Raw genomic sequence first — 26,891 nt, forward strand, 5'->3', positions numbered from 1 at the left:
CAAAGCCCATGTTGAATCCTAGTATTTAATTGCCATTACTATCCCTGAATATTCCTCCTATTCCTCCCCTTCCTGGGTTTTCTAGGCAAGAACCATCAATGTTTAGTTTAAAGAGCCTCGTGGTAGGGGGTTCCCATTTTATATGGATGATCTTTTTTGGGATATTGGAGGAGCTCCATTTTCCCAGGAAGAGGAATTCCCGGGCACTATTGGTTGCTAGGCTAATGTTGGGATAAGAGTTATTCCTTTGAAAGATCTTTCCATTTCTGGTGGTCCATATATACCAAAGGAGGAAGGATAGGAAGACTGGCCAGCTGATGTAGTGATTAAAGCATTTATTTAATTTTAGGTGGTGTTTTAGCCAGTTGAAAATGGTGAGCTCATTGTCCGATTGAGGATAGTTGTGTTTTATGTGGCATTGTCCCCATATTTCCCTTGAGTAGGTATATCTGAATAGCAAGTGTTTGATATCTTCTTTTTCCAATCCACAGATGTTGCACGTGTCAGAAGGACAGATATTGCGTTTTGCCAGAAGTGCGGCAGTTGGAATTCTGTTAAGAACGAGCAACCACATGAAGAATTTTAGTTTGTTTAGGGTATTGCTTTTCTAGATCCAATTAAAGTCTAGTTATTTTCTAATTTAATGTTGTCTTGGTTAGAAATGATAGCATAGGCCGCCTTGATGGAGAAGGAATTGTATCCTGAGGAATTCCATATAATTTTATCCCTACTTAGTTGGAATTGTTGAATGTAGGTACTGTGGATTTTTTGAGTTATGTCTTCCGGGAGTTCGAAAGATAATTTTGAGATGTTAAAATACCCATCTTGTATGATGGATTTTACATTCATATCCACTTCTTCTTTTTTGAGAGGCCCCTGGATAAGATTTCTGAGTGTGTCTCCGTGACTCATCTACTGGTTGTCCCAAATCTTGATATTCTCTCCATTTCCTATGAGCCATTTGGTGCCTTTATCACAGACCTTAATTCCATTGCATATATTTTTTCAAATGTGGGATGCTGAAGGCCTGGGGTTGAACATGTTGTTTGGATTGGTTCTACTTTCATATTTGTTACGCAGCACTTGGACCCATAGGGCCTCCTTGTTGCTAAAATATCTCCCCTTGTTACTAAAATATCTCCCAGCCAAGCTAGTACTGAAAGCATCATTTTGCATTGGGTTTTATATAGCCCTAAGCCTCCCTTGCTTTTTCGCTTGGTGACTTTATTCCAATTTAGGAGATGGCATTTTCTTTTTTTCTCCGTACTTTCCCAAAAAAGTTTCGTTGTATGGAGTCAATCTTATTTAGGAAAGCTTTTGGGAAGTTGAATATTTGCATAGCATGATTAAGAATGGTTGCAAGGGTTGCTTTAATGAGGGTGATTCTTCCTGCTAGATTTAGGAAGTGAGTTTTTCAGCCCTTTAGCCTGTTGTTGAGTCTATCAATAATGAATTGGAAATCTTTTTTGGAAAGTCTTGAGTTTGTCATAGGGAACCCCAGGTATTTCCCCACTGAAGCTGAGGTTTTAATGTTGAGACAATTGCTAAACAAGGATTGTTTGTCAGGCGGTGTATTTGTTTAGAAAATTATCCTGGATTTGTTGAAATTTATGGATTAGCCAGAGAAGGTGCAGAATTTGCTGAGAGTATATATGAGTGAATCACAACTTTTCTGATTAGCCTCCATCATAAGGATGAGATCATCAGCAAAGAATATGTGGGATAGTTGGGGGCCATTTTTTGATAGGACTATAGGGTCCTATCTACAACAGTCTATTTCCTGGTTGATGAGTCTAGATAGCATTTCCATGCATATTATGAATAAATAGGGAGACATGGGAGTCCCTTTGCTTAATGCCTCTAGTGAGATTAAAGAAATTAATTTTTGATCCGTTAATGAGTATGGAGGTGGAGGTGGAGGAAATAAAGGACATTATTAGGTCAATGAGGTCGTTTGGGAAATTTAGAGATTTTAGGGAGAATATGATAAAAGATCATTCTAACTTATCGAAAGCTTTTTCTAAGTCAACTTTTACCATGATTTTTCCTTTCCCCCCCTTAGAATTATTAAAGAAATTTTGAACTTCATGAACTATTGTGGCATTGTCTGAGGCCCTTCTCCCTTTTATGAAGCTAGTTTGGGTTGGATGAATGATTTTATTGAGAAGGGGTTTGATTATATTCACTATAATTTTTGTAACAATTTTATAGGCAGTGTTACAAAAGTTGATGGGCCTATATTGCTTTAAGGACTCAGCAATCTGGTTCTTTGTGACTAGGCAAATGAAGGTGCTATTCATATCTTCAGTCATTTTCTTATTCTTAAAGGAATTTTTACAGAAGTTGATTAGAAGGTTATTTTTTTCTCCCCATAATTTTTGGTAAAAGAAAAAGTGTAGCCCGTCCGGACTAGGTGCCTTTAGAGGCTTAAAGGAGAATAATTCTTCCTTAATTCACCCTCAGCGGGTTCTCCGATGAGAAGAGCATGTTCATGAGGGCTAATTGAGGCATGTGCAGGCATGTAGAGGTTGTTCTTATGAGAGATAGTATTCTCCGTAGTGTATAAGTTCTTGTAAAAATTCGTTATGATGGAGTTTAGTTCCTTAGGGATATGGAACCAACTTCCCGCCTCATCTCTGAGGCTAAAGATCCTATTCTTCCTTTTTCTTTGCATGGTTGTGAGGTGGAAAATTTTTGTGTTAGCATCTCTTTCTTGTATCCAGTGAATTCTTGATTTTAATTTCCAGAATTCTTCCTCAAGTTTGAGAATTTTTTGGTATTCTTCTATGAGCTCACATTCTAGGTTAGATAAAAAGCCACTAGTCATGTACTTAGGGAATTTTTGAATTCCGTCTTACCTAGCAAGGATTTCATTTTTTTTTGAATATGTTTCCGAAAGCATCTTCATTCCAGGAAATGTCCTTGTTAGTGAAGTTATCAATAGCATCCGATATAATTAGCTGGTTGGTCCAACAATCCTTCACTAGCTCCTTAAAAGTGGGGTGGGATAGCCACATAGTTTCTAGTCCAAAAATATTGTTATTTCAACTAGGTCTTTTGATAAGTTCTAGTTGGATGGGGCAATGGTCAGAGTGAGTTCTTGTTAGATATTTTACGCAAGCCTCTTGAAATATATTGATCCATTCTCCGTTGGCTACGAATCTATCTAGTGTTTCCATGATGAAGGTGTTCTTATTCTTTTTCCTTTTGTTAGTTCAGATGTACCTAGCACCTTTAAAACCTAGGTCTAGTAGCTTGCAACAGTCGAGGCAATCAATAAACCTAGAAATTTTGTTATTGTTAATGGGTAACCCCCAAATTTCTCAGTACACTACAACAAAAAGGTTGTTTAGTGGCAATACAAAATGGTTTTAGCGGCAATAACAATAGCCGCTATATCTTTTACAGGCCATTGGTTTTTAGCTGCTAATGTTGGGGTCGCTAGAGCCTTTAGCGGCTATTGTCACAAAAGCTGGTAAAAGGTATGGTTTATTGCCACTAAAGATTATTATCTTTAACGACAATTGTTTGCGGCAATTATAATGGCTGATAAATCTAATCCATAACGGCTACTTATACTACTTTAGCAACCATTTTTTATAGCTGCTAAATTCAAAATAATTGCCGCTAAAAGTTCACATCATTAACGACAATTATTATGGCTACTAAATCCAATCCTTAATGGCTAATTATTCTCCTTTAGCATCCATTTTTATAGCCCCTAAATTCAAAATAATTGCCGCTAAATGTTCGCATCTTTAACGACAATTATTTTGTGGCAATTAAAATGGCCATAGTATCCCTTCTGAAAACATATTAGTTTGCCATTTTAGTGGCTAATATATTTAACTAAATTGCCGCTAAAAGTCAATAATTTTAACGGCAATTGTTTTACAGCAATTATAACAGATACAATATCCCTTGTAAAATATCTTAATTTTCCCATTTATCGTCCATTTATATAGCTGGTATATCCAACTAAATTAACGCTAAAAATCACAAGCGCTAATAGCAATATTGTAGCCACCATTAATAATAGTTAGTACATTTATCCAAAATATGACCCAAATAAGAAAATATATTAATATTAATTTAAAAAAACATAATATATCTCATTAAATATTAACAAATTAAAGGAAGCACCAATCAAAAATATTGATGTCACAATAACTAAACTTATATTGTTTGAACTAAATAGCTAATGTCATTATATAACTAATCCAGACGAATGATGGTCTTCAAATGATTTTCGCAACTTTTCATCATTATGAAATCTTCCACCTGCTGAATTATCGAGCATCAAACTGTATGACCTGAAATTATAAAATAATTGTATCAGAAGATAAAATACAATGTGGAAAAAATATCTTCAAAATTCCATCACTGTCACGATTCATAAACAGAAAAAATATTGCTATTAACAGAAAAACAACCATCAAGTAGAATAACCACAAAATGTAGAAAATTTCAGCTGAAAACAGTCAACAAAAACTGCAGAAATTACTGAAACAGTGCGGATATCAGTAATAGGAATAATACAGATTTTATTTGCTCTAATGCTAGTCCAAAGCTTCAGGTTTTAGCATCTCACAGATGTAGAAACAATCCTGAATTCACAGTCCAAACTGTGCAGGTTTTGCTACTCAAACACTCCTCAAAATTGAGGTAATTAGGTTGTCAATTGATGCTATAAAACGCGCAGCTGATGTCCCTCAGAAAAATCCTGGTGTTATTGATGATGATGTAAAACGCGCAGCTGATGTCCCTGCTGCTACAGCTTTGGCAAGGCTTCATATGGATGTGAATACACCTTTACAAACTAATACTAAGGATGGTAGGGGTATGGACGCAGCTGGTGATTGTCACAACCCGGATTTTCCACCCTCGGGAGTCGTGATGGCGTCTACTAATGAGAGCTAGCCAAGCCAATCCTTAACTACTTACTTCATTATCAAATTACTTTTTTTTAACAAATATAGGCGATAACAGGAAAAAAACTACGGAACTTTAAATAATTAAGCGAAAGATAACAATTAAACATCTGAAATCTGCGTCTATTACAATTACTTAAGTTTCAACCACCCAAAACCTGGTGTCACAGTGTCATAGACGGTCTAAGATTTACTACATAAAAAGTCTAAAGAAATAATAATAAACTGTTTCTGAATGTAAGGAAAATGAAACAGGATAGTAGGGATAAAGGGAGACGTCATGGCCTGCGGATGCCTGCAAGTCTACCTTGGATCTTCGTGTGGACTGAAGGTAACCTCCACACTACGGTCCAAAAGCTGCTCCGGGATCTGCACATAGTGCAAAGTGTAGTATCGGTACAACCAATCCCATACTCTGGTAAGTGTCTAGCCTAACCTCGGTGAAGTAGTGATGAGGCTAGGACCAGACTACCAAATAACCTGTGCAGATCAAATACATATACACCGGAAAGAAATACAGAAATAACCAGTCAATATGGGAGGGGAAACATGCTGTGGGGGAGATAACCATTTCGAATAGAAAGACATCAAGTAATGAAAGAAACAATATAATTCGGATATCAACAATGAATCAGAAATCAACAAATGCACGACATCACCCTTCGTGCTTTTACTCTCGTCCTCACCAAAGCAATCATATAATAAAAATGTGCATGGCATCATCCTTCATGCTTTTACTCTCTTTCCTCACCATATAATCAATAAAATCAGCACGAAATGGTACATCGTGTGGCACGACATCACCTTCGTGCTTTACACTCTTTCCTCACAATAATAAACGACATCACCCTTCGTGCTTTACACTCTTTCCTCACAAAACAACAATGCACGACATCGCCCTTTGTGCTTTAACTCTCTTCCTCACCCAAACAACAATCACAAACAATAGGTTAAGGAAATAAAGAAAATTTGCAATAAGAATCCCGACAAGGGAACAACAAGTCAACAATTAAATCCGGCAAGGGAACAACATCAATAACATCCACATCCCGACAAGGGAGATAACAAATAAATCAACAATAGCCCGGCAAGGGTGACAACATAATGAGCTCTTCTCTTTCTCACTTTTACTTCACAACTCGAGCCAATGGTCTAGAGGTTCAATTATCACTTATACCTTCACAATTCATTTCACAACTCGAGCCAATGCTCTAAAAGTTCAATTGTCACTTATACTTTCACAATTCGTTATACAACTTGAGCCAACGCTCCTCAATGTTCATAGGTCACAATTCTTTCCACAAACTTTATACAACAATTAGAAACCATCACCAAGGCATGAAAGATACAACAAAGTCATGATAATCGCAACATAAAGACTCACGGGCATGCTAGACACCAACGTATAGATACTCGTCACGATGCCTATACGTCGTACTCAACAATTACCACATAGCAAGTACGACTCAACTCCTAATACCTCAAGCTAAGGTTAGACCAACCACTTACCTCAATGCCACGAACACAATTCACTATTCAATTATAGCTTTACCCCTTGATTCCACAACCAATTCTCTCATATCTAGTCACAAGTAACTTAATTACATCAATAAACGCTAAATGAATCAATTTGAATGCATGAAAATGAATTTTCCAAAGTTTTACCCAAAAAGTCAAAAATCGCCCCAGGGCCCATATGGTAGAAACCCAAGGTTTGAACCAAAACCCGTTTACCCATTCCCCTACGAACTCACATGTATAATTTGTTTAGAAATCGGACCTCAAATCGCGGTCCAAATCCCCAATTTTTTAAAAAACCTAGGTTCTACCCAAAACACCCAATTTCCCCCATAAAAATCATTGATTTTGAGTTGAAATCATGTTAATAGATGTTAAGGAGTGAAGAAAATGGGTTAGAAATCACTTACCAACGTTTTGGAGAAGAAAGATTGTTTAAAAAATCGCCTCTTATGTTTTTGGGGTTTTGAAAAATGAAAAATAACTGAAATTCCCGTCTAAATATACTCCTCTCAGACTCCTTGTGCGGACCACACAAAATCAACTGCGGCCGCACAGCCTCTCAGACTCACTGTGCGGACCACACAAAATCAACTGCGGCCGCATAGTCACCAGTGAACCTATGCGGACCGCACAAGATCCACTGCGGTCTCACAGCCACCAATGCGGACAACACAAAACCAATGCGGAACGCACTAGCAGGTTCAGAGAGCTGTAGTTTTCTGAACCTTCAATAGCCATGTTTAAGCCTAAGATACCCCGGAACCTACCCGAAACTCACCCGAGCCCTCGGGGCTCCAAACCAAATATTAACACAACCTCAAAAACATCCCACGGACTTATTCGTACGATCACATCATCAAAATAACATGTAAAATCATGAATTAAACCTCAAAACTCAACATTTTCATCAAGAACTCTCAAAGTTCATAACTCTCCAACCGGAAGTCTAACTCACGTCAAATAAACTTCGTTTTTCACCAAACTATACAGTTATCTTTCAAATATTATAACAAGTTTGTACAGGGCTCCGGAACCAAAATACGGGCCTGATAACAATGGTTTCAAACATTAATTCTTTTCTTTATTTCTTAGATAATTCAGTAAAATAATTTCTTTCAAAAATTAATTTCTAAGGCTTGGGACCTCGGAATTCATTTCCGGGCATACATCCAAGTCCCATATTTTATTGCGGACCTCTCGGAATCGTCGGACCATAGATCCGGGTCTGTTTGCTCAAAATATTGACCAAAGTCAACCATAATCAAGTTTTTAACTTTAAAATTTCTATTTCTCATATTTTCACATAGAAGGCTTTCCGGATATAGGTCTGGACCACGCATGTAAATCAAGGTGGGGTAAAAGGAGGTTTTTTAGGCCTCGGAACACTGAATTCACTTGCAACACAAGTGATGACCTTTTGGGTCATCACATTCTCCACCTCTAAAACAATCGTTCGTCCTCGAACGGACATAAGAAGGAATTACCTGTGTCGGGAAAAAGATGGGGATAATAGCTCCGTATATCGGACTCTGACTCCCAGGTCGATGCCTCAGCGGGCTTACCTCTCCACTGAACACGAACAAAAGGAAAACTCTTCAATCTCAACTAACAAACCTGCTGGTAGAATAGCTACCGGCTCCTCCTCATAAGACAAGTCCTTGTCTGACTAGACAGTGATGAAATCTAACACGTGGGATGGATCGCCGTGATACTTCCGAAGCAGGGACACATGAAACACTGGATGCACGACTGACAAGCTCGGCGGCAATGCAAGTCTATAAGCCACCTCTCCCACTCGATCAAGAATCTCAAATGGGCCAATGAACCTAGGGCTAAGCTTGTCCTTCTTCCCAAATCTTATCACGCCCTTCATAGGCGACACTCAAAACAATACTCGCTCACCGACCATAAATGCCAAATCACGAACCTTGCGGTCGGCATAGCTCTTTTGCCTGGACTGAGCTATACGAAGCCTATCCTGAATAATCCAGACCTTGTCCAAGGCCTCCTGAACCAGATCCGTACCCTACAACCGAGCCTCTCCCGGCTCAAACCATCCAACCGGGGACCGACACCGCCTACCATATAAAGCCTTATAAGGAGCCATCTGGATACTTGACTGGTAGCTGTTGTTGTAGGCAAACTCTGCTAAAGGAAAAAACTGATCCCATGAGCCTCCAAAGTCAATGACACAATCTCGTAGCATATCCTCCAAAATCTGAATAGTCCGCTCGGACTGCCCGTCTGTCTGAGGATGAAACGTTGTGCTCAACTCAACCCATGTGCCAAACTCTCGCTGAATTGCTCTATAGAAATGGGAGGTAAATTGCGTACCTCGATCCGAGATGATAGACTCGAGCACACCATGAAGACGAACAATCTCCCAGATATAGATCTCAGCTAACCTCTCGAAAGAGTAGGATATTGCCACAGGAATGAAATGCACTGACTTGGTCAGCCTATCAACAATAACCCACACTATATCAAACTTCCTATGAGTCCCTGGGAGATCAACAACGAAGTCCATAGTGATACGCTCTCATTTCCACTCAGGAATCTCAATCTTTTGAAATGAACCACCAGGCCTCTGATGCTCGTACTTAACCTGCTAACAATTCAAACACCGAGCCATATATGCAATGATATCCTTCTTCATTCTCCGCCACCAGTAATGCTACCGCAAATCCTGATACATCTTCTCGGTACCCAGATAAATAGAGTACCGGGAGCTATGGGCCTCCTCTAAAATAAACTCTCAAAGCCCATCCACATTAGGCAACTCGTCCCTGCAATCTCAAAACTCCATCATCACCTAAGGTAACTTGCTTGGCACCTCCGTGCTGCACTGTGTCTCTAAGGACACACAAATGGGGATCATCTTACTATCGATCTCGGATACGTTCCAATAATGAGGAGCGAGCAACTGTGCAAGATAACACACGGCTAGGCTCAGAAACATCCAACCTCACAAACTGATTGGCCAAAGCCTGAACATCCAAAGCAAGCGGTCTCTCACCGACTAGAATATAAGCAAGACTGCCCATATTGGCTGACTTCCTACTCAAAGCATCAGCCACCACATTGGCCTTCCCCGGATGATATAAGATAGTGATATCAGAATCTTTTAACAACTCCAACCACCTCCTCTGCCTCAAATTCAACTCTTTTTGCTTGAACAAATACTAAAGACTCTTGTGATCCGTGAACACCTCACATGCCACGCCATACAGATAATGCCTCAAAATCTTCAATGCGTGAACAATGGATACCAACTCCAAATCATGAACCGGATAGTTCTTCACATGAATCTTCAACTGCCGCAAAACATAGGTAATGACCTTGCCACCCTGCATCAACACTGCACAAAGCCCAATATGAGATGCATCACAATAAACTGTATAAGGCCCTTAACCTGTGGGAAAAACCAACACTGGTGCCGTAGTCAGAGCTATCTTGAGCTTCTGAAGCTCGCCTTACACTCGTCCGACCATCTAAACTAGGCACCCTTTTGGGTCAAGCTGGTCATTAGGGCTGCGATAGATGAGAACCCTTCCACGAACCGACGATAGTAGCCTGCCAATCCTAAGAAACTCCGAATCTCTGTAGCTGATGCTGGTCTAGGCCAGTTCTTGACTACCTCAAACTTCTTCGGATCAACCTGAATACCCTCTGCTGATACAACATGACCCAGAAATGCAACTGAACTCAACCAGAACTCACACTTCGAGAATTTAGCATATAACTGACTATCCCTCAAGGTCTGGAGAACCACTCTAAGATGTTGCTCGTGCTCCTCCCGGCTACGGGAATATATCAAAATATCATCAATGAAGTCTATCACGAATGAATCCAGTAAGGCCTGAACACTCGGTTCATCAAATCCATAAAAGCTGATGGGGCATTCGTCAACCTAAATGACATCACCAAGAACTCATAATGCCCGTACCGAGTGTAGAAAGCTGTCTTAGGAATATCAAATGCCGTAATCCTCAACTGATGGTAGCCAGCTGTCAAGTCAATCTTCGAAAATACCTTGGCAGCCTGAAGCTGATCAAACAAATCATCAATCCTCGGCAATGGATACTTATTCTTGATTGTAACTTTGTTCAACTACCGGTAATCAATACACATCCTCATCGATCCATCCTTCTTCTTAACAAACAACACCGACGCACCCCAAGGCGAAACACTAGGCCTAATGAAACCTTTTTCAAGCAAGTCTTGCTTCTGCTCCTTCAACTCTTTCAACTCAGGCGGGGCCATACGATACGGTGGATAGAAATGGGCTGTGTGCTCGGAGCCAAATCAATGCAAAAGTCAATGTCCCTTTCGGGTGGCATACCCGGCAGGTTTGAAGGGAAAACCTCAGGAAACTCACGAACAACGAGCACAGAATCAATAGAAGGGACCTCATCACTAGAATTACGAACATATGCCAAATAGGCCAAACACCCCTTCTCGACCATACACTGAGCCTTCACATATGAGATAACACTGTGGGTAGGATGACCAGGAGTCCCTCTCCACTCTAAACGAGGCAAACCCGATAAAGCTAAGGTCACAGTCTTGGCATGACAGTCCAAGATATCATGGTAAGGTGATAATCAGTCCATCCCTAATATGACATCGAAATCAACCATGTCCAGAAGAAGCAAATCTACAAGAGTCTCAAGACCCCTAATCACAACTATACTGAACGATGGACTCGATCTACCACAATAGAATCACCCACCAGTGTAGACACATAAATAGGAGCACTCAAACAATCACTAGGCATGACCAGATACAGTGTAAAATAAGATGACACATATGAGTATGTAGACCCTAGATCAAATAACACTAAAGCATCTCTATCACAAACCAGAACCGTACTTGTAATAACTGCATCTGAAGCCTCGGCCTTGGGCCTGGATAGAAGAACATAACATTAGGGCTGGGCCCCACCACCCTGAACTACATCTCTGGGATGACCTGCTGCTGGCTGGGCTTTACCTCTAACGGCCTGAGCTCCACCTCTAGCACCTCTACCCCTACCTCTAGCTGGCTGGGAGGGCTGTGAGACACCTGGTGCCTGAACCATGGCACAGGAACCCTGATGCTGAGAGCTACTCAGTGCTCGAGGGAAAAACCTAGCAATGTGACCCATATCACCACAAGTGTAGCAAGCCCTCGGCTGCTGAGACTATTGGCCCTGACGACCTGAATGACCACCTCGAAAACTCTGGAGCGGCGGTGCACTGATAGGAGCTGGTGGTGCACTATAGGACTGCTGATCAGAATACTACATCTGAGGACCACAGCTACCTGAAGCACCGTGAGAAACCTGAAGTGCTGACTGAAAAGGCCTAGGAGGATGGCCTCTACCATATGAATCCTTACCTCTAGACGAGGTACCACTGAATCGGCCTGATGATGGGGCCTCTTTTCTGACCCATGACCACCTCCCTATGACAGAACCATCTCCACTCTACGGGTCACATTGGCCGCCTCTTGAAAAGTAATCTCACTCCTAGCCTCCCTAGCCATCTGAAGGCGAATCGGCTGAATAAGACCGTCAATAAACCTCCTCACCATCTCTCTCTTGGTGGGAAGTATGACAAGGGCATGACGAGCCAAGTCGATGAACCTAGTCTCATACTAGGTAACAGTCATGGAACCTTGCTGGAGATGCTCAAACTGCCACTGATAGGCCTCTCTCTAAGTAATGGGGAGAAACTTCTCCAGAAATAGCTGTGCAAACTGCTCCCAAGTCAAGGCTGACGATCTAGCTGGTCTAGCCAAGAAATAATCTCTCCACCAAGTCTTGGCGGATCCAGATAAACGAAAAGTAGCAAAATCAACCCTATTGGTCTCAACTATCCCCATGTTCCTAAGAACCTCGTGACAGCTGTCTAGATAATCCTAGGGATCCTCAGTAGATGCACCGTTGAAAGTAGTAGTGAAGAGCTTGGTGAACCTATCCAACCTCCACAAAGCATCAACAGACATAGCTACTCCATTACCGGTTGAGCTACCACACTCGGCTGAACTGCTCCAACTGGCTAAACTGCTGGAGTCTGAATCTGGGGAGCTACCTGCTCTAGAGTGCGAGTAGCAGGAGTTTGGGCTCCTCCTCCAGCCTGAGAGATGGCTGGTGCTACAGGAAGCAAGCCTGCCCGGGTGACACTCTCCATGAGGCCTACTAGACGGACCAGAGCATCCTGAAGAACTGGGGTAGCAACAAACCCCTTTGGGACCTGAGCTGGGCCCACCAAATCTGTTGGGGCCGGAACCTCCTCATCAAAATCAACCTGAGGCTCCGCCACTGGTGCTGCTGCTCGGGGTTGAGCTCTGCCCCTACCTCGGCCTCTAGCATGGCCTCGGCCTCGCCCTCTAGCATGGCCTCTGCCTCACCCTCTAGCATGGCCTCGGCCTCTCCCTCTAGCATGGCCTCGGCCTCGCCCTCTGCCCCTTGTGGGAGCTGCTGCTGGGGGCTTGGGCTACTGGTCAATGGATGAGGAATCATGTGTTCTCGCCATCTACGAAAGAACAGAGTAGAAATTCAATTAGCATTGAGAAACCAAATGGCACAATATGAGAGAATAAATGTGAAGTTGTTCCTAACTTTGTAACCTCTGGGGGATAAATACAGACATCTCCGTACCGATCCCTCAGACTCTACTAAGCTTATCTATGAACTGTGAGACCCATTTAACCTAGAGCTCTGATACCAACTTGTCACGAACCGGATTTCCCACCCTCGGGAGTCGTGATGGCGCCTACTAATGAGAGCTAGGCAATCCAATCCTTAACTACTTCTGCGGAGCTTTAAATAATTAAGTGGAAGATAACAATTAAACATCTGAATTCTGCATCTATTACAATTACTTAAGTCTCAACCACCTAAAACCTAGTGTCATAGTGTTACAAACGGTCTAAGATTTACTATATATAAAGTCTAAATAAATAATAATACACTGTTTCTGAATGTAAGGAAAATGAAACAGGATGTAGGGATAAAGGGAGATGCCAGGGCCTGCGGACGCCTGCAAGTCTACCTTGGATCTCCGCGTGGACTGAAGGTAACCTCCATACTACGGTCCAAAAGCTGCTCCGAGATCTGCACATAGTGCAGAGTATAGTATCAACACAACCGACCCCATGTGCTGGTAAGTGTCTAGCCTAACCTCGGCGAAGTAGTGACGAGGCTAGGACCAGACTACCAAATAACCTATGCAGTTCAAATACATATACATCAGAAAAAAATACAGAAATAACCAGTCAATATGGGAGGGGAAGCATGTTGTGGGGGAGATAACCATTTCGAATAGAAGGACATCAAGTAATGAAAGAAACAATATAATTTGGATATCAACAAAGAATCAGAAATCAACAAATGCACGACATCACCCGTCGTGCTTTTACTCTCGTCCTCACCAAAGCAATCATATAATAAAAATGTACACAACATCACCCTTCGTGCTTTTACTCTCTTTTCTCACCATATAATCAATAAAATCAGCACGGAATGGTACATCGTGCGGCACAACATCACCCTTCGTGCTTTACACTCTTTCCTCACAATAATACACGACATCACCCTTCGTGCTTTACACTCTTTCCTCATAAAACAACCATGCACGATATCACCCTTCGTGCTTTAACTCTCTTCCTCACCCAAACAACAATCATAAACAATAGGGCAAGGAAATAAAGAAAATTTGCAATAAGAATCCCGACAAGGGAACAACAAGTCAACAATTAAATCTCGGCAAGGGAACAACATCAATAACATCCACATCCCGGCAAGGGAGATAACAAATAAATCAACAATAGCCCGGCAAGGGTGACAACATAATGATCTCTTATCTTTCTCACTTTTACTTCATAATTAACTTCACAACTCGAGCCAATGCTCTATAGGTTCAATTATCACTTATACCTTTACAATTCATTTCACAACTCGAGCCAATGCTCTAAAAGTTCAATTGTCACTTTTACTTTCACAATTCGTTATACAACTTGAGCCAACGCTCCTCAATGTTCATAGGTCATAATTCTTTCCCCAAACTTTATACAACAATTAGAAACCATCACCAAGGCATGAAAGATATAACAAAGTCATGATAATCGCAATATAAAGACTTACGGGCATGCTAGACACCAACGTATAGATACTCGTCACCATGCCTATACGTCGTACTCAACAATTACCACATAGCAAGTAAGACTCAACTCCTAATACCTCAAGCTAAGGTTAGACCAAACACTTACCTCGATACCACGAACACAATTCACGATTCAATTATAGCTTTACCCCTTGATTCCACCACCAATTCTCTCGTATCTAGTCACAAGTTACTTAATTACATCAATAAACGCTAAATGAATCAATTTGAATGCATGAAAATAAATTTTCCAAAGTTTTACCCAAAAAGTCAAAAAACGCCCCGGGCCCACATGGTCAAAACCCGAGGTTCGAACCAAAACTCGTTTACCCATTCCTCCCACGAACTCAAATGTATAATTTGTTTTGAAATCGAACCTCAAATCGAGGTCCAAATCCCCAATTTTAAAAAAACCTAGGTTCTACCCAAAACACCCAATTTTCCCTATGAAAATCATTGATTTTGAGTTGAAATCATGTTAAAATATGTTAAGGAGTGAAGAAAATGAGTTAAAATCATTTACCAACGTTTTGGAGAAGAAAGGTTGTTTGAAAAATCGCCTATTATGTTTTTGGGGTTTTGAAAAATGAAAAATAACCGAAAATCCCGTCTAAATAAACTCCTCTCAGACTCCCTGTGCGGACCGCACAAAATCAACTGCGGCCTCACAACCTCTCAGACTCACTGTGCGGACCGCACTAGTGAACCTGTGCAGACCGCACAAGATGAATTGCGGCCGCACAACCACCAGTGTGGACCGCACTAGCAGGTTCAGAGAGCTGCAATTTTTTGAACCTCCAATAGCCATGTTTAAGCCTAAGACACCCCGGAACCTACCCGAAACTCACCCGAGCCCTCGGGGCTCCAAACCAAATATTAACACAACCTCAAAAACATCCCACAGACTTATTCGTACGATCACATCATCAAAATAACATGTAAAATCATGAATTAAACCTCAAAACTCAACATTTTCATCAAGAACTCTCAAAGTTCATAACTCTCCAACCGGAAGTCTAACTCACGTCAAATAAACTTCGTTTTTCACCAAACTATACAGTTATCTTTCAAATACTATAACAAGTTTGTACCAGGCTCCAGAACCAAAATACGGGCCCGATAAAAATGGTTTCAAACATTAATTCTTTTCTTTATTTCTTAGATAATCAAGTAAAATAATTTCTTTCAAAAATTAATTTCTAAGGCTTGGGACCTCAGAATTCATTTTCGGGCATACGTCCAAGTCCCATATTTTATTGCGGACCTCTCGGAATCGTCAGACCATAGATCCGGGTCTGTTTGCTCAAAATATTGACCAAAGTCAACCATAATCAAGTTTTTAACTTTAAAATTTCTATTTCTCATATTTTCACATAGAAGGCTTTTCGGATATAGGTCCGGACCACACACGTAAATCAAGGTGGGGTAAAAGGAGGTTTTTAGGCCTCAGAACACTGAATTCACTTGTGATCGAGCTGCTGTTGAACCAGCTGATAAATCAGCAGTAGCAGTGCTAGGACTGGACAAAGCAGGAGAAGCACTAGTTGTTGCTACTATGAAGGCAACTGGTGATCGACCTACTGGTGCATAGAGAATCAATTACAGATGGTGTTTCATTGATACTGCTATTAACCGTCTTGATTAACAGTATACTTAACAGTCATGATTAACAGTATAGCTGGGAATTCTTCTACTTTAGCAAGGAAACAAGTAACTAAGTCTCCGACCAATTTGCTTAATAGAGTGAAACAAGAAAAGAAGCCAAGAAAAGTGATCAGAACAATGGGGTGAACAACCCTACACTTGATTGCATTCCAGAAACTGAAGGAAGTCCTAATGGTGCTACAGCTTCAGCGGTTAAGAAAGGTACAAGGGAGAAGTTCACTGAAAATGATAACAACAATGAAAATGATGCTGGAGGAACAAATAGTGCAGGGGAGATACAAAAAGAAAGGGAACTTAGTGCAGCAAAAAATGTCACTGTCTCTAACTCGTTAGAGACTTTGATGAATGAACAAGTTCTGGAGGATATTATGAAGAAAGGGCAACATGTTGATCGTGATGAAAGTTATAAAACTAGGAAATCTCCAGGCAGTGTAAAATAGTAGCAACAGTCCAAAAATCCTAGTGCGTGATCAGTAGCAATAGTCCAAGAAGTTATAAAATCACTGATGGAAAGTCAAGAAAGTTATAAAACTAGGCAATCTGGACTACGGAAGAACATCATTGATGCTAAGTATGGGCAACATAATCACTGGTGTAAAGCCAGTCAGATTAATAGACCTCATACTTCCATCAACAGACACTCTCTTTTAGAACTTCACGTACAAGCTAGATTTGGGGAATCTTTAACGCATATAGTTTAGCGACAGAAACTGGTAGAAAATGTAAAGTCAGCTTCTAGTTCACTAAGGTTTGTAGCTCTGCTACAGTAAAGCATTGTTGTTTGATGCATTACTGTTACTGTCTATGCTACTATTTTAAAAATCTCCTTTTCATATTTCTCAATGGTTCAACATCCATCCATTCCTACAGCTCTGGTTCTTCCCCCTTGACATACAAATATATGAACTTACCATCCTGCAGATACTAGACACTCGACACTTTGGCCACTTCCAGAATCCATTTTTTATGGTCCAGCTTCCAAAACTCCGAACACTTAAATAGGGAGAAGCAGCTATAATATCACAAGACTAACCACAAGGGTCTATTTAGACTCCAACACTGACTCTTCTTATCATCAGTTTCCCAAATGATAGAACACTACTCATGATCAAAGGCTTATGTGAGGAAAATTACAGGAAGAGAGCAAAGAGAACTATCAAAAATTATCACAACCTTTGCGACATCAACATCAGTGAGAACAGTAAATATATAAAAGCAAGAAGAATCCATGAATCCAAGGTAAGCCCAAATACAACAAAAAATTAATAAAAATTGAAGGAGGAAAACTCAAACAATAGCGACAAAAGTACAAAGATGAGTAGTACCGTGAGAAAGTTGAGCATTTTCAGCAACACTAGGCATTCTTGATGTTTGTGGTACTCGTTCATGTCCACTATTGGCGTCGGGGATCTAATAAATATTAACATGTTAAATAACAATACTTTTATATGATTAGCATTTCATTTAAAATATCTAAAGTTTATGAAATGGAGTTACCTGTTCACCTAAGGTGTCATTGCTACTTTGAGGCATAGATGCATTAGGAGCATATTTGCGCATTAATTATCTAATTTGGAGTAATTCTGATTGCATATTCTCCTCATTTTATTTCATAATATTCATTTCTTTATTTTGTTTCTCCTTTAACTCGATTATCTGCTGTTCTAACCTTTGTATAACCTCATTAGAAGAATCATCTGCAACAATATTTCCTAAGGAAGACCTACTACCCCATAGAACAGAAGGAGTTGGACCAAGTCCTAAACCACGAACATACCCACTTTTTTTATTTTCCAACACTTGAGAATACACATCGCCTTCCCAAGCAATACTACGAGGAGGTTGCTCAGTAGATCTCTCACTATTGCTCATTCTTTCATTTATCATTTCCTGACCATAGAATAAACAATAAATCCACTTTGGAATTCATGAATAGGAAAAAATGCATATTGTTTGACAGTGTCATCAAACCAAAAAAAATAAAAATAAAGAATAAATCTTACGATTGTCTTGACAGAATCATCATCCATTGGCCTACCATCTTTATGTTTTTATGAGTTAATAGGAAAATTTCTGCTTGTGTAGGCTCTATCCCGTTTACAGCCTAATACAACAAAAATTATATCATATATGTTGTATGCATGATAAAAAAAATTTAAAATATTATAGTTTGTAGTATTCACAGGTTTACCTGCTCATTCATCAAGGTGGCAATACTTTTTGATCCTCCTGTGTGAGGCATCATTTGCTTGGCCCCTATTGTTTCTATTTGCTAGGGTACGTCTCTGTCATTGAAATATTAAAATGATATCTTATAAACTTTAAACAAAAATTGAGCATACCTAAAATCAAAACGCTATGAAAATAAGCAGACTAGGAGAATTTTCAAGGTTGACACCTTAGCTTTATCAGAAAGCCAATACGAGACAAGACCACTCCATTGATCCCTCGGTATACGACTTGGTCTATTTTTTAGTAAAGCGTCTTAAGTCTTATATTTTTGCGCATACTCACCCTTCAAACTGCACTTGTAATCTTTCCATTTATTTCCTAGTGACTTTAAGACCCATGCCTCTCCACGTTTTGGGATAGAGAACTTCTTCTGAAAAAATAAAAGCCAATATAAGATAACATCATGTATAAAAGATAGAGCATGTTCACAAAAAAAATAATAGTAATAATAATAACAACAACAACAACTATTCCATACCCTTACAAAATCCACCAGTTTCTTCTTTTCTTCGTTGTCAAGATTTCTCCAATCATCTACATGTAGAGGTATTACTTCTGAAGTTCTGCCAATAATTCCTAGAAAGCTAGCAAGCTTTCGACCCTCTTTCCCAAAAGCTTTGTTACGATTATTAAAGGGCACATCAATTGTCTTCCCCAACGGAAGTTTCCAAATATCTTTTAGTAAATTAGGCCCACGATCCTTTTTTGCTTCTAAATTACCTAGAGTGAAAAAGAGAACAGAACGTTAGGTAGTACAATAGCTATTTAATGAGTTCTAAATAGCATATCTCCAACTGATACAATACATAGTGAAGCTGCTGCAGATGGTAAAAGAGCTGGTCAAAATATTAAAGTTGTCCCTAAGGCTATCACTGATTGAGTGGAGAATAAAGCTGGTGTTATGTAGGTTTGTAAGCAATAGCAGACTCTGAATTTGCAACCTAGGAATCATAAAACTGTTGCTATATTGAATCTGATGACTGTAGCTAATGCTTCTGTGGATCGTGCTATTGTAAAAGGCTTGGAATTAATAGAAGACAAAGGTGTAAAATCTTATATTGTTGGTCTAAATAAGATGCTGGCTACAACAAGAACTGATGGAGGAGCTATTGTAGCCTCAAAGATTTAGTAGTCCAGCAAATGAAAACGAAAATGGTTTTGGACAGGAAATGTGAACAGTTTATGTATCATAGAGTCACATTTGGTGTATAAGTTTGCGGCTAACCTTTTCTGGATGTGTTGACGATGGAGTACTTTAAGCTTCATCCATACCGTTGTCAGCATTTTATACTCAAACTTAACTAATTTGCTGTTAACTAGAGAATTCAAGACTACTTGTAAGCTGAAGAAAGGATGGTTTATAATCAAATAGTTCTAAGAGTAGCAATCACACAAGTTATTAAAATATATAGCTGCTTTAAAAAGTTTGATGTCTAATTAAATGCAAGATAGCATCTCAGTCCTATGTGATTGCACAGATAATATCTTGGTAGTCTCAATGATATACAACACCTTGGGTGTTCAAGTAACAACTGTTTGTTTCTGAGTAGCCAGTGGGTGAAACCTTGGTGTTACAGATTCTAAAATTGTGTATGCAAGTTACAAGGACATAATGAGGAAGAGTGCAGAAAGTTACATCCTGAGTTAGTTCCAGTTGAACAGGACAAGGAGGAGGTGGCTGATCGAAGTCAAGGGTAAAAGAAGCAAGGTGATCAACCTATAATGATTCTGAGTACGAGAAAGGTGGTTGGTAATCCTGGACCTACATGGAACCAATTCAAGGATAACAGACCTAAGCAATTACTACTGGAAAAGAGATGGAGAATGACAACTGGTACAACAGTGACAAAAATAGCTAATGCAATTGTGCCAGTTGCAAAAAAAATTGCAGTACTTGATAAGGATGTGGAAGACACAGCTCAGAATCAACAGGTGACAGTGGTGGAAGACTCCAGGGCAATGCAAAAGGAGGTTGGGAATTTTCCTACTTTAGCAAGGAAATAAGTTCAATGAAAATGATAACAATAATGAAACTGATGCTGGTCCAAATTGCATAGATAAGAAGCTAACCAGTTCGTAAAGTGTCGAGATTTTAAGGAAACCGTAAGTCCAAATAAACAACCCATGAACAGAATTTTGGCATAAAAAATGAACCAAATAATTGCAGTAATTGCAATAACTAAATTTGAACAACAGCAACAAGAAGGCAACTCGAATCTCAGCACTTCAAAATCAAAAAAACCTCTAAAGGTCAAAGAAAGCACCAATTAAATCAAATATCACTATGCAATAAGCATTTATGATGTGCAACCATCACAAGAAAACAAGGATAAATAGTGCTAAAAGCTATAATCTAATATTATACATTATCATATTGCAATACTATAGAAACATTACCAGAATCGTCATCATTTGGAATTTCAGTGCCACCATCAGAACTATTCAACGTATTAGATTGACCATCATGTACTTGGGCGTTAGAGTAATTCTGATAATCCATCAACTACTCAATATATGGCTGGGCTCTAGAGTAGTTTGACCATCCATCAAGTGCTCAATATAAGGTCTCACATCTTCATCAATTTTGTTCAATTACCAGTTGATTGCGGCCTCTAGTTTGTATAGTTCATTTTCCAAAATAAAGAAATTATCTAGATGCATTAAGTTATATTAGTACCAAATTAACTCCAACCAATCAACAGGTTATATGCAAAATAGGAGGAAACAACGTCCTCGTCTCAAGCTGTGAAAAAAATAAATAACAATCCGTGCACACGAATAAAGCCTTGTGGCAGAGATAGTTAAAGAGATAAAAAGTATTGATGCACCAGCAAAAACTATTGTCTAGCGATAATAACATATTAGCAAATTGCAATACAATGGCTACAATCAACAAAATATAAGCAAAATAAAGCATAAAGAATTTACTCAAATCAACCAATAATCAACCAATATAAACATGGAAAATCCATAGCTGACTAACATGCATCTTCTGTAAATGACTCAAATTGAAAGCAAAAAAGTATATTTATTCAAATTTCTGCAGTAAAAAAATCACAAGAAGTTATTAAATAACACTTGCAAGAAAAATATTCTATAAGTTCCACCTATCTTATTCAGAATCATATTCATTTTCACTGTCATTTCCTCCCTCAACACTAGCTTTACCATCATTTGGAGAAGCTCAAGAATGTACGTTTGTATCAATTTCTATCACATAAATACCACTTCTTAGCCAATAATTATACTCATCTTCTAGAACACGAGTATTTTCTAAGAGAGCCAAGTTAGTGGCATCACTCTGCAGTGATGACTCAAACTGCAAACTATTTTCCTCTGCCATATTAAAAATATCTCGAGGTTTAATTAACTTTGGGACAAACCATTCATGATCTTCAGGATTTTGTATAAATATTACTTGTTGAGCTTGTTCTGCAAAAATAAAGGGCTCATGATGTTCTCGATTGCCAGAGTCTGTAAGGCGTGAGAAATTCACAAGTGTGAAACCCAAGTCATCTTCCTTAACTCCTCTACCTTTAGTTACATCAACCCAATCACACTTAAATAAGACAACCTTAAATTCTTCATAGTAGTTTAACTCCACAATATCATTTAATCTGCCATAGTATGTGATATTTGCAGACTTTGGAGTATTGTCACTTGTACTTGCATAACTTTCAGTCTTTGAAATGACCATAACACCACTATTTTGTGTCACCTTAAATTCTTCACTTTGCTTTGTTCGAAACTGATACCTATTATTTACATCGAACGCATTAAATCTTTTCGCAATGTAACTCGGCCCTTGTGCAAGGACTTTAACATCCTTTAAGATGTTAGATGTGGCTTCAAGCTCCTTTACCTAACCAAATAAAAGATACAACTATAAATGTGGATATCTGTACAAGGAAAATAATTTAATGCAACCAATGACTTAGTGCTACTACTTACTTGCTCCTTGAACCACTCATGAAATGTATCGAAATGCATACAATCAAGTTGATGTTGAGTCAAACGACGATTACGATGTGATCTCTTGATTTCTGCAATATGTTCCCTATTCATGTAACTCGCATATATTACTTTGTTATCAATTAAGTAATGTACATATATTAAATAATAGATATAACACTTACTTTTTATAATTCTCAACCACTTCTGACTCACAATTGAAAAGCACATGTCGATGTGCTTGCAACCTTGTTTTCTCATCCAACTCAAATACATCTACTCCACCGTACGACTCCCCGACAGTTGGAAAAGACATTCTTCTTTACTAGTCTCATGCTCAATCTCATTACTGCATTTTCTTGAACAAAAATTTCCACCCTCCAAATATCGTGAGCAAAATGCCATACACTCATTTGCTATGTATGCTTCTGCTATCGAACCTTCTGGACATGCACGATTACGAACATATGATTTTAAAGTACCCAAATATCTAGGAATAAAATAATGGTATTAGTTTGATATTATAATATTTAACAACTAAAGATATATAATAAAGATTCAGTGATATTATCTATACGTCTCAATTGGGTACATCCAGCAATAATGTACTGGCCCCTATGTTTAGCCTCAGTTGCCAAGTGAATTACCAAATGTATCATAACAGTAAAGAATCCTGGGAGGAAAAGTTTCTCCATAGTAGACAATGTTTCTAGAATTGTTTCTTCAAGTAACTTTAACTCTTCTTTAGTTCGTTTCTACACAGAACACGAAAGAATGTACATAGTTCAATTAAAATGGAACTAACTCTTTTATCTACTGATCTCCGCAAGGCAAGAGGAAGAAGTTCTTGCATTATAACATGACAATCATGAGTTTTTAACCCAGATATCTTTTGTTTGCAAATGCAGCGTGAGATATTAGACGCATAGCCATCTGAAAACTTGGTATTTTGTAGTACTTCATAATACAACTCCTTTTCCTTTTGAGACATTGTGAAAAAAGTAGAAGGAAGATATGCTTTCCCACTAGCTCGATATTGAGGCCATAAACTTGGTCTTATTTTTATCTCCTTCAAGTCCAATCGAGCTTCTAAGTTATGTTTAGACTTTTTACCAAGATCCAATAATGTATAAATTAAGTTATCACACACATTCTTTTCTATGTGCATCACATCAAGATTATGGCGCACCAAGTTAGACTTCCAATAAAGAAGATTGAAAAAAATACTCCTCTTTTTCATGTGTTTTTCATCACTCCACTTACCCCTTCACTCGACTGGCCGAGAGTAAGTTTTATTTCTTTAACTTGATTCAACACTAGTGACCCAGATACTGGACAAGGTGCAGGTCTTGTTTCTTTAGTACCATCAAACGATTTTGCATCATTCCGATATTTGTGTCCTAACTTCAAGAAGCGCTGATGCCCCATATAACAAAACTTTTTGCCATGTCTGAGCCTTCTAGATTGAGTGTTTATGTTACAAGAAGGGCATGCAACCCGACCATAAGTGCACCATCTAGAGAGAGTACCATATGCTGAAAAATCATTAATAGTCCACATGAGAGATGCTCGCATTTGAAATATCTCCTTAGCAGAGGCATCATATGTTTCTATCCCAACATCCCATAATTTATTTAACTTTTCTATTAAAGGTTGCAAAAAGACATCAATATTATTGCCAAGAGCTTTTGGTCCAGGAATAAGTAAGGACAAAATGAAGAACTCTTGTTTCATGCACATCCATGGTGGAAGATTATATGGCATTAAAATCACTGGCCATGTACTGTTTACAGTTCGTATTGTGCCAAATGGATTAAACCCATCAGAAGCTAATCCAAGGCACACATTGCGAGGATCTCCAGCAAATTCGGGATATTTACTATCAAAAATTTTCCAAGCTTCAGAATCTGCAGGATGCCGTAGAACTCCATCTTTGTTGCGCTTTTCATGATGCCATCACATTGCTTTAGAAGTTTCTAAAGACATAACAATCTCTGTAGCCTTGGTTTTAAAGGAAAATACCTTAGAACCTTGGCTAGAAGTTTTCTAGCATCATTTTTCCATCTAGAAGCCCCACAAACTTTGCATTCATTAACATTCTTATTAGCAAACTCTTTCCTAAAAAGCATGCAATCGTTGGGACAAGCATGAATTTTTTCATACTTTAAGCCCAAGCCTTCAACTATCTTTTTGGTCTCATAGAAAGAAGGAGGAAATTTTTCTCCTTCAGGAAGCGCATCTTTCAATAGTCCAAGCAAAGAATTAAAAGATTCATTTGACCATTTGAACGTGCATTTTAAGCGATACATATGCAGCAAAAAGGATAGTTTGCTAAACTTCTTACATCCAGGATACAATTCTTCATTTGCCTCCTTCATGAGCCGTTCAAACTTATCCACCTCTGGATGAGGTTGATTTCCAGATGGATGAGCAATATTCTCTTGTATGTTTTTATCCATGCCACCACTTTCACTAATGTCTGTATCCATGAACTATGTAACATCTACAAATGCATCATGTATCATTCCTCGCTATCATCGCCCCTTAGAGTTGAACGGCTTCGGTTATTTTCTCCAGCATTTTTTGATCCCTTTAGAGACTCCCCATGACAAAACCAAGTATCATATGACAGTATAATACCATTAACCACAAGATGATCATATGTTGTAGCCCGATTTACTTGATGGATAAGCACACACTCCGTACAAGGACATGAAATTTTTTCTCCCCGTTGTTTTTCAGAAAAGGCATGATTTAAAAAATCCTCTACTCCCTCTAAATATTATTTACTAACTCTATCCCAATACATCCATCTTTTATTTCTAGGATTGTGCATGACACTCAAGATATTCCTTTCTTTTCTATAATTACTGCAAGAGCTACAAATTTGTTAGTAAAAAGGAGAAATTAACAAAAAAAGGTAGTTCTAAATAAAAAAATCCATCCTATTAGTAGGTAATTCCATAGTTCAAAGATATCATTTTAACAATTGAAACTATCAAACATAAATATATTAAAACTATCATTTTAACAATTAAACTATTAAACAATTAAACTATCTCTAATTTCTTCTATAATTTTCACATATTGGTTCAATTGTTTTTAGAATAGAATTATTAAACTTATAAATTACACTTCTTCTATGGTTTTCATATATTGGTTCATAAATCTTTTAAGAATAGAATTATTGAACTTATATTTTATAGAAGAACCATATATCATATATTTTAAAATTTTCAAAACTTACTACTCTTATTTACTAATTTGTTTTTTACTCTTTCGTTCATTAAACGTCAGTTTAACTAGTTCTAAAGCTAAATGGAATATATATATATATATATAACTGCGATGAAATCATCCATCTAAAGTTTCAGTTAGGCTACCTAAATCAAACAAGACAAGAAAGAGACATAGTAAATAAACTTGAAAAATTCGACCGATTATGCAAAACCTAAAAGGATGTGGACTTTTTTAACAATAAAACGATGATTGCAGTGACATTGGCCTACTACATGGGGGCTGAATCGATATGGAATATTTTGCTATTTATAAACAGATCATAGTCATCATAGAACAAACATGTAAATGATAAAGAAATCTAGTCAAAGTCAACTTACCAGTTTTCACCATATTGGTTCATAAACTCTTTAAGAATAAAATTATTAAACTTATAAATATACAAACTTTTAAGGCTGGACATTTTGACTATAACTACCAAGCTGCCCAGTTACATCAGGTTAAGGAATAGAATCACAACATAATGAGCAATGCTTTTCATGCATACTGCACAGTACTGATCATAACAAATTTGGAGATGCGAATGATGGTCAGATATTTAGGCAGAAATTTTATCGTGCAGACTATGGCTATCTGGGCAGCACTGTCCAATTCTCAGACATTAAGGAACAAGTAGCACCTTCCTATAGTTGTCGAAATAGGCAAGAAAACAAAGAAAAGGAAACACTTCTCAAAACTGCCACTGCCCAGTGAAGTTTTGTTTGATTTTTGGACATAATGGTGGCATCATGGAAGAGAGCTGGGAGGAGTTTCCAATCGCACGCATCAAAGGGGATACAAGAGGAAGGTAAATATACTGTGACCATGCTCTGTTCTTTGGTTAGGAGAGTAGAGCAGTGCTATATGATGGTATAGGTGATAAAAATGATCGTCCGATGCACACAAAGGATGAGGCAGGTACGTAGAAATACCAAGTGTTATGGGATCGCCATATTCACACTTGAAGGACTATCAAACATGAGGAGTTAACAGAATACATAAAAGGATTCAATGGAACTTCAAGATCAGTTACAACAAATCAACAAGGAATCACATAATACACTACACGATCGTGTATCTCGTATGAACTAGATGACAGATACTACACGTAGAAGGAGGCAAACAATTACTGCAAATTGATGGAACTGCTCTTATACGTGACTACTAA

General features: G+C 38.6%; 1 protein-coding gene across 1 annotated transcript; it reads right to left on the bottom strand.

Moving 5' to 3' along the window:
• Nucleotides 1-21,680: 21,680 nt before the first annotated feature.
• On the bottom strand, nucleotides 21,681-24,936 carry LOC142180916 (uncharacterized). Its single transcript, XM_075253020.1, has 6 exons — nucleotides 24,478-24,936; nucleotides 23,711-24,388; nucleotides 23,253-23,426; nucleotides 23,057-23,202; nucleotides 22,448-22,553; nucleotides 21,681-22,358 (listed from the first exon to the last, which is right to left on the bottom strand). The coding sequence occupies exons 1-6, from the start codon at nucleotides 24,934-24,936 to the stop codon at nucleotides 21,681-21,683; spliced, it is 2,241 nt and encodes a 746-aa protein (XP_075109121.1).
• Between the last annotated feature and the right edge of the window lie 1,955 nt (nucleotides 24,937-26,891).

The sequence above is a fragment of the Nicotiana tabacum genome, chromosome 5 (assembly GCF_000715075.1).
Source record: "Nicotiana tabacum cultivar K326 chromosome 5, ASM71507v2, whole genome shotgun sequence".
Taxonomy (NCBI): Eukaryota; Viridiplantae; Streptophyta; class Magnoliopsida; order Solanales; family Solanaceae; genus Nicotiana; species Nicotiana tabacum.